This window comes from Atractosteus spatula, chromosome 14 (genome assembly GCF_055471065.1).
Source record: "Atractosteus spatula isolate fAtrSpa1 chromosome 14, fAtrSpa1.hap1, whole genome shotgun sequence".
In the NCBI taxonomy this organism is placed as follows: domain Eukaryota; kingdom Metazoa; phylum Chordata; class Actinopteri; order Semionotiformes; family Lepisosteidae; genus Atractosteus; species Atractosteus spatula.
Genome location: NC_142719.1, coordinates 2798627 through 2807679, shown reverse-complemented (window position 1 = coordinate 2807679; position 9053 = coordinate 2798627). Strand labels below are relative to the sequence as shown.

The 9053-nt window shown below is 46.8% G+C and overlaps 1 protein-coding gene across 1 annotated transcript; it reads right to left on the bottom strand.

Moving 5' to 3' along the window:
* Window positions 1–739: 739 nt before the first annotated feature.
* Window positions 740–7192, bottom strand: LOC148820385 (keratinocyte-associated protein 3-like). The gene is made up of 6 exons (XM_088932743.1): window positions 7076–7192; window positions 5225–5421; window positions 4173–4235; window positions 2774–2965; window positions 2278–2421; window positions 740–1377 (listed from the first exon to the last, which is right to left on the bottom strand). Exons 1-6 carry the CDS (start codon window positions 7086–7088, stop codon window positions 1264–1266), a joined length of 723 nt encoding a protein of 240 aa, XP_088788869.1. The 5' UTR covers window positions 7089–7192; the 3' UTR covers window positions 740–1263.
* Window positions 7193–9053: the final 1861 nt, after the last annotated feature.

The window sequence follows — 9053 nt, the reverse complement described above, 5'->3', positions numbered from 1 at the left end:
GTCGCCCTCGCTGTAAGAGAGTGACTGAGCTCAAATAATCTGTGAATGCAGAGTCCAAATGACCCACAGTGAAGCAGATCCAGCCGGCAGGCCTCATTCAGCATTTTTCTAATCGCTCTTTTAAGCTCTATTGATCCCTCGGATCTTTTCCACCACTGGCTGAACAGGCTTCTCAAGTGCGACTGCCGGCGCCTCCATGCCCCCGAGTCAATGACTGTAAAATGACGGTATCCGTTCCGTGGAGTCTAGCAGCAGTCAGGGAGTCTCCGGTCTGCACACATCAACCCCAGGGAGTGTGTGTTTGCTGACTGCGCAGGGCAGTTTCCCTCAGCAGGCCAGGGCAGTCCGCGAGGTGTCATTAACGCAGTGCAACGCAGCTGTATGAGGACACTAGCAGAGGCACCTGCCCAAAGGCAGCCGGGCGTCTCAGCCACAGACGTCAGTTTTAACCTTCGTGTTTGCACACTGGTAGACATTCACTGGTTCAGCCACCAAGGGGATGGATCAACGGACTGTAAAATAGCTGAAAACGTTCACCTTCTGTGAATCTTCCACATATCCAAGTTCTAGGGCCACAGTCAAGAGAAAGGGGAGAAAGTAATATGCCTACAACAGCATTCATTCCTCAATAAGGACAAAGGTTTCAAGCTGAATTCAGAGCCAAACACAACACACATGCTCTTTCTTGGGTATTGTTATTGTTTCCTCCAAGGGTAATAAAGAAAATCCACACTTCGCATATTTTTAATCAGTGCTATTTACTGTAGCTTTTTTTAAGAAAAGACAGTAGAGCCAAGAAAAGGTACAAACAAGAAAAACAAGTCAGCCCCTCACGGTTCCGAATATGACGATTAAATCCAAAGTGACTCTTTCATCAAAGTTTGATTGTCTCCACCATGAGCACAGTACAGCTCGGTGCAGTCGCCTTTCCAAACACAGCTCCTGCACTTCCTCACCCGTCCAGCAGAGGGAGACATTAGGCCATCATTCCATGTAACAGCACAGGGGGAAGCCTGGCTCGGGCCGTCTCAAGTTACCTGCTCTGCCTCACCCACATTCATAATCATGATTTAATCAGCTCTGTCAGATTAAGAAAAGATACAATATCTTCCCGAGTTCAGCCCAGCTATGCAAGAGGCAGGAGGAGCCAGTCCTTACAGACAGAGCCCGGCTGTCTATGTTGTTCCTGCTGTGGTTTTGCCATGGGCCTGTGTGTGAGACTGGCTGTGGGGTCCTGTTCTGGTCTTCCAGCCTGTGGTGGTGTCAGAGCCAGGTGTTCCTGGTGGGGTCCTGACTGAGCAGACCGCTCTCTTCCGGCGGCTCGCTCAGTTCCCCGGGCTGCTCTGCTGTCGGACTGTCCACCCTCAGCACTCGCTCCTGAAACACAAGGGCAGCGCGTTTGCCTCCGTCGACTCGGGCTCTGCCATGCACAGCCACCCCAGCCCTGTAGGGGTCAGGAGTGTTAACGAGCAGAGACCTGGAGAGCACGTTAACTCAGCCAAAGACCGGCTCAAGAGCCAGTCGCCTGCACCAGGGGTTCTAGGATCAACACCACAGACCCCTAAATACAGTGCTCCCATGCCACAGCAACCACAGACACAGTTTTCAGTGAAAAACTAAAAAGCATGCAGTAAACACGTTAATGAGGGGATTGATTTTCCCTCTAGTATTCTGTGTCCTGAGAGCCACAGAAAATGTCTCTGTCACACTGGCAAAATTGAGTTTTGCTTTGAATCCATTAAGTATGGAAGACATCCGCTTTCTTTCAAAAAGCCTCTAATTTAATTGTAGACAAATCAAAGAGACTCAGTCGGGGGTGAAATGCAATTACCATCTGCCCCCCCTGCGGTTTCCATTAGCCCTGGTCAAATAATGAAAAGATAGGTTGCACCTTTCTGGTAATCTGTGCTTTAAAATAGCACGCACAGGCACAGGGGGTCGGCGTCTGTGAGGGAAGGCAGAGAGTGATGGACTACCGCATTGCATTTTGATCTCGGGTTTTAGCATCCGAAATTTCATAAATCAACATCAGGAGCTGTACAGTTCAAGTGTGGAGTTCTTTTTTAAACCTTGTGATGAAAATCGTAAAGAACACATCTTTTCATCTGCCTCATCAGTATGATCAGTACAATTGCAACTTGCAAAAACTGGAATGGATCAGATTGCTGTGCATTGAGAGTCCGATTTCCCTTCTGGATGGAAGTCCAGCTCCAGGAAAGGAGCTCCAGAGGAGACTGCGGAGCTGCCGGGGTGAGAGCCAAGCCACGCTGTCCTTACCTGCCTGATCCGGACTCGCTTCCTCTTCCTGGGTCTGCAGCACGCTCCCAGGATCCTGAGACACGCGTGGAAGCTTCTCCCCGAAAACACGCTTGCCACTGCACACATGAATATCAGGAGAACCCACAGAGTGATGGTTGTGCTCTGCAGGTGATAAAACACACAGAATTGGGGGGGGCCTGGACTGGCTCGCCAAATCGATCCCACTCCACTGCTAAAAAAATCTTCAGGCCAGTCCTCTTTATGGGCCTGAACAGTAGCTCTGAGTCCTGCGAAGACACACCTTGAAATGAATTAATTAGAATTAACCATTCCAAACATCCCAATTACATTTCCCAAAGCTATGTTTCATTTAGTAAATGAAAAAATGCAACAGCAGGCGCTGGAGTGGGCAACTGGACTCCTCCAGTAAGCAGGATAACCCGTCTTATCAGCTCTCCTCAGCGCCTCAGTCCTGCCCGTGCCAGCCTGGGAGAGCTGGGGGTGGCGTACTCACGTAGATGCGCGTGGGGTCAAAAGGGCACTCGTCCGTGATGGTGTAGTAGCTCAGGGGGCTGGTGATGTTGCAGTGCGTCAGCAGGCCGTACCCGTCGTTCACGATGGCCGTGACCACAGACAGGGTGAGTGCCACCACGGAGGCAAAGGCCAGCAAGGTGCTGATGGCGCTGAGCACCAGCAGAGCCCACACCTGACAGGGAGGGAGTCGAGAAACTGCTGACATGTCACGTGGCACGAGCAAGAGCAGGCAAAAGCTGAAGGTACCAAAACGTGATGCAGGACTCTGGATGAGAAATGTTATTACACAGTAACTACTGATAAGTCTGCAGTGTCTGAAGACACTCCCTTGAATAAGGCATGGCCAGGGATTCGCTGTGTGTTTTATAATCCATTGACAGCATTGCGAAGAAATCTAGACCTTCGGATGCAATATAATATAATGTAGGGAAGCATTATAGAAAACCGGTTTCTGAATTTTGAGGAATGTAACCTTGGAAAGTGTATATCTGGGAAGAAGGCTTATGAATATCGTTAAGAAATGATGAAGTCTGACAAGAAGGAGACCTTCGCTCCCACTGCCTGAAGCCACTATCGTACGTCTGAATTTGTTAGAAAATTACAGGATCGGCAGGTTTCTCCGTGACTCACAGAACGTGCAACACACTAAGGGAGAGAAGCTTCTTTTCACAAACAGAACTTTCTAGAAGAATTAAAGGTTCATGACTTCCGGGTCCCGCCCTGTTTTCAGACGGGGAGGAGACACAGGGACTGGGCTCAGGAGCCTGAGCAAGTTGTGGCGAACAGCACAAGTCTGAGCGCAGGCCAGGAACAGGATTCTGAGAACAGGGCCTGTGCTGTAGCCACAGCCCTCCTGTTATGGGCTGGGGGGGGGGGTGGGTGGAATTCCACAGTCCTTATTTACTGTCAGAATCACAGACTGCTGCTGCGCTGAGCCCTGGGATGTGAGGCATCTCAGCACAAAGGAACTGGGGGACAAAAGAAAAGTTTGCAAAGGGAATTTAAGAAGAGCTGTTTGTGGGTGTTGTGAAGGGATATTTTAACACCCAAAACAAAAACAGCTTCCTTGTCTGACTGGTAATTTCACAGATAAGACAAAGATTTTTCTCTATCATGTACAGTAAATTAGAAAAGCAGACAGCATTGTGCAGCTTGACACTGTACATATATAGGATAAATGAAACAGGCTCCCCATCTGTACTGAATTATTAAAGCAACACTTTAACTCTATACATTGCAATGAAGGAATGGATATGTAGTGCAGGAATGGTGCAGTAATTACTTGTGCAGTGTGAAACGAACAGACCATGCAGTAACGCGTCAGTGACAAAGAGGCAGTCCGCAGACTGGGATATCTGCAGGGAGGAGTGACAACACACCAGATTCTTCTTCTTCTTCTTCTTCCGGGACAGGATGATAGCTAAAATCCCCGTGACGACGCCCTGTCAACACACAGTACAGACAAGTCACACTCAAAATTGGATACCAGGCCAGTCAGAGTACTCCGTTTTAAAGCTTGACTTCAGACTTGCTTTTTAAGGGTGCTGCCATCTTTAAACTTTTAACTCTGCCTTCACACTGCTGGGGGCCACTTTCACAGTTAAGAGCTGCTGGGTTGGGAACAGTTACCTTTGCTTTTGACAATTAGAAAGACTAGTCAGCAAAACACAACTGAACTCTATTTGCATTGGTGGCTTTGCATTGAGTAAAGACACAAGATTCTGGTTTTAGATGTACTAGTCCTCAACTAGACTTTTTGTTATTCATCAGGTAACAATATAAAGGTACCTGTATCAAACATTCTTTGTGCAGACCTGAATTTTTAAATTCCTTTTGATTCTCCAGGACAAAACAACAAACACCAGATACAAACACTGCAGGGGATTAACAATTGCTATTTAAAATATACTACTGCAATTAATCTACAGCCCCAGGTAGTGCAGTAAAATTTAGAAGTGCTGTCTTAAGAGAAATGTACAGAGCCGTGCTTGGTGGGTTCTAGCTCAATCGTTTAATTAAAAGTCCATGCTCTTTTCCAAAACAAGATTCCTGCTGTTGCTCTTTTGAAGTCACAGCAGGAATTTATCTTGTTTCATTTAGATATATTTCACTGGATGTTTGCTGATCCAAAGACATTCTCCCACATAAAATCCTGGAAGCACAGGATACACAGACTACACACACATATGCAAAAATCTTTGTGGACAATTTAGAGACCTCATTTAACCTAAACATACAGAGTAACTAAACCAGTTAGACTGCGCAAGTATCGCCAAAATTATTTTTAACACTTCTCCCTTGTAAAAAATGTGAATGCAAGAACTTTTCTTCATAAGCTTCTGCTTCCAGGATTTTAGAGTTCACGTGTTTCTCCTGGCCCCAGCCCCACTCCCATCTCTCCTAACCGCCCCAGGGAGGGAGCACGTCTTACCGCCAGCCCGCACACGAGCGCGATGACGTTGGAGACGGCGTACTCCATAGACCGGGCCTGCTCGTGCACCGTGATGTGCCGCAGGACAGCGCCGTGCACCAGCGCCCCCAGCAGGAAGTTGATGTGCCCAATGAGGACCATGCCCAACCCCATCTTCAACAGGGACTTATCTTCCTCCAGGTCAGCGCAACACACTCCTGTCAGGGACAGAGTCAGCATCACTGGGCAAGCTCTCAGATCAGCAGGCCTGGTGAAACGGGAGCCACTCGGACCTGCAGGATGCTACATTAGTTGTGTGTGCTACAACCTTTCACCTTTGCAATATGACCTTTGAGAGTGGATTCTGGCTGAGAGGCGTTCTGTCCTAATTCTGCAGATGGTAGCTTCATCCCACTGGCTTCTCAGCCAAGCACAGACACCAAATGTGTGAACCTGTGGTTTCTCTCGTACTGAGCAGGATTATTATTGCAACAGCACACCAGCAGGCAAGACAGACCTGTCTCACGATGGTCTAAACCTGGCTCATGTTCCCCATTAGTGGACAAACAGTCCAACGCCTGGTGAGTTCTGCTTCATGGTGACAGGTTAACCCGACATCGAAGGATTAAAAAGGATTGATTTGAACCCCTGACTGCCAGTTATCACTGGGTGAGCTCTAGTGTCAGCAGTTTGAGTTTGAGCCTGTATTGGTACAGTAGCATGGAAGGTCCTTCTGCAGAAGCAGGCCATCATGGGCACAGTCACAGAGAGCCACTGCAGCTCCTGTTGGCTTACATCTTAGCTCCCCATGGTCCTGCTAGGGAAGATGTATACAATCTCAAACTCCTGGCTGCATGGTTTTCACTTTCAGGTGGTTGGAATAAACCCACTCACTTTATCACTGTTTCACCTGCCTGACCTGGTGTAGGAGTACCACAGAGATTTGCTGGGCTCCACAGGATTAACCTGCGATAAGCCTGCAGTGTCAGATTTCAAGAGCCCAGCCAGACACCTGCAGGTATCCTGGGGGCCATAACGTTATCTGCCCACATCCCATACGGCATTCCAGCTCCGAGACCAAACATTCCGCTTTCCAAAACTCCACCTAGTGACAGTGGGGCATCTACTGCTCCACCCGTGAAGAGAAAACCGTACGTTTACAGCACAAATGTCGAGAGCTGACACAGCAAAGATACTTGTTAAGCTTTCTTGAATTAAAAGGGCCTGACTTCAGATTCCCCTTGCACAATAAGTGGTAACAATACATGTACATTATGAGCATCAACCACGTGCCCGCAATAGTGTTCTCTACTAGTATAACTGTAGAAGAGCCAGTATAATTATGAAGGGCCAGTGTGAAGTGTTAGGAACTAATCTATTATCTTTACCAATCAATTCTACTTGATTCATTGTCATTGTATTGTCATGTTCAAAAAGCTAAAAAGTTACCTTCTGTTGTCCAAAATACAAAATAATTAACTGTGAGATTGAAACAAAATGGCTGAATTTTCATTAGAACAATGAATAGAATTTCTATGCAAGGAAGGAAAAACGCTGAAAACAGTAGGACAATGCAGCATGTCAAGACTTCTGCGCAGTAGTTTGTGTGTGGAGAATTTAGATCAAGCCCAGAGAAACGCAGTTTAAGAAGATTTGTTTCAAATTGACTAACACATGGAAGGCAGGGATAGAGGTTGTTGAACCAGTTACTGGTAACCTGACCGAACTGGATACAAACCAAGATGTAAAAAGTGCAAAACTCCCACTGACCGAGAGTCACACTTCGCACTCTCCACCGTCAAGGAGCTGCTTCATAACACAGAACCTTTCCCCCCTACATCTTACAGCACGTTAGGAATAAAAGACACTTACCCAAGTTGACCATTTTTAAAAAGTTTCAAGTTCAGGTCATCGCAAACACTCAGTTTTTATTCTCTCTTGTTCCTCTCTCAAACTCTTCCTTCTTCCACGGCACCTGAACTCCTCCCCCTTTCAGGAAACACACAGGTGCACAGCCTGCTGCAGAAACAAAAGCCACTCCCTGCCCACGAGCCCTCTCACTTAAAGAGACAGGAGCCCTTTCTCTTGTGACGGCGCTCGTCTTCGGTCACGGATGTCCCAACGCCTTGGATGGAGACAGCCAGGAGTGAGCCATGATAATGTCTCTGCAGCGGCACAGCAGATTCTGTCAGTGGAGTCCCACCATCACTAAATCAGACTTGATTTAATACTGCACCTTTAATAAAGATCTCACCGCATCAAACTGCGAAGTTAACAAGAGTATCATCCAAGCTCTGAAGACCTGGGTTTATTAGCACAAACCACTGGAAATGAAATGGACTTGAAGAAAATTACTGTTGGCACCATTCACCTCATAGGAGAGGATTCACGGACGTGTACACGGAAACTAACAATCAATATTCATTTATTTTTTAACTGCCCCAGTAAAATACCTAGCTCTTTAAGCGGGTACAGAATTAAGGTGCGTTGGATAGAAGTGTCAGCGACATAAATAACACAATAATAATCCGACAGCATTTTTAAGTGGAAGATGTGAAAACCTCTTCGAGCTGATTCTACAAAACCTGTTTTTCCGTGCATTTCATTGACCCGATAGTGCGCTTATGAGTTGTGCATCGCAGAGGATGGTTTTGATCCATCAGCCTCTGGGTTATGGGCCCAGCAGGCTTCCACGGCGCCACTCTGCTGTCCGTTTTTTCCAAAAACAGAAACCACAGCCAAAGACGGTTTCTGCGGAAAAGCAGATGTGGCACTGCAGGATTAGAGTGGGGAAACCCCAAACCTGTAACTCCTGCAGGATGTGGCTCCGCAGGACTCTGGGACTCCAGGAACCCCGGTTTAAGAGGATCAGTTTAAAACAAAACCTCGACCCCCGGCACGCCTCGAGAATTTCAAGCCCCCAGTCAGATAGTCGGCTCGATCAACGAGCACCTCTTCCTTTCACTTACTCGTAATGGTTCATTTAGGCCACTAGAGGGAGCCGCATAGCCGCATTACAAAGCTGTTGCATTTTGGCTAAAGATACATTATCTCAATAACGCACGCTGGCGTACATTCATTCAATTCATTGTGCGCTTTTGTACGTTTTGTACCTTTAAATCCTCGTATTTTATGTCTTTTTTTTATAAATCATATAAGTATATAATACATACTTTATAAGTATTTTAAATGGATAACAGGAAAAAGCACAAAAAGCCACTAATGTGGGTTCTTCTAATGTGCTTTGGAATAAATAACGTCCTTACGTCACTAAAGCCCGGTCTTAATCGCGAGTACCTGTCTTTTATATCCCTCACGGCTGAGGCCCGGGGAAACATGGTAATGTGACCAGTTTAGCACATTATTGGCTGAATGAATTAACTTGAGAAGAGAGGCTGGAATTAAAACCCAAAGCATTTTCCGAGGACGAACTTTGAGCAAAGTCCTGGGACTTCATTCATTATCGCTGTCCCCGGGTATTAACTGCTTCATCTGTTTTCAACAGCTTTAACTTGCGCGTTACAGCTGGTGTTAACTCCGTCTATTGGAAGCAGGCGTGTTGTCCACCATAGTGAATAGCGTCCTAATTAAGCCTAGGAACGCCCTGGAAACTCAATAAATAGCCCGACTACGCAACTCCGAGTCGTACAGCTTTGACGATATTACGAATGAGCAGAATGAAAAAGCGAGTAATTAGTCTTTCTGGCCTGTTTTTGTAGAGTAATTGTGATTTCTCGTTATTTCACTCGCTAGTCCTTGTGAAGATGGGGTTACCGCTGTTCTTTGCCTCTCTCTTCATTGCGGCGTCTTTACGTTCGTGGACGTCGGCTAGAAGTATTGGGCCACTGGG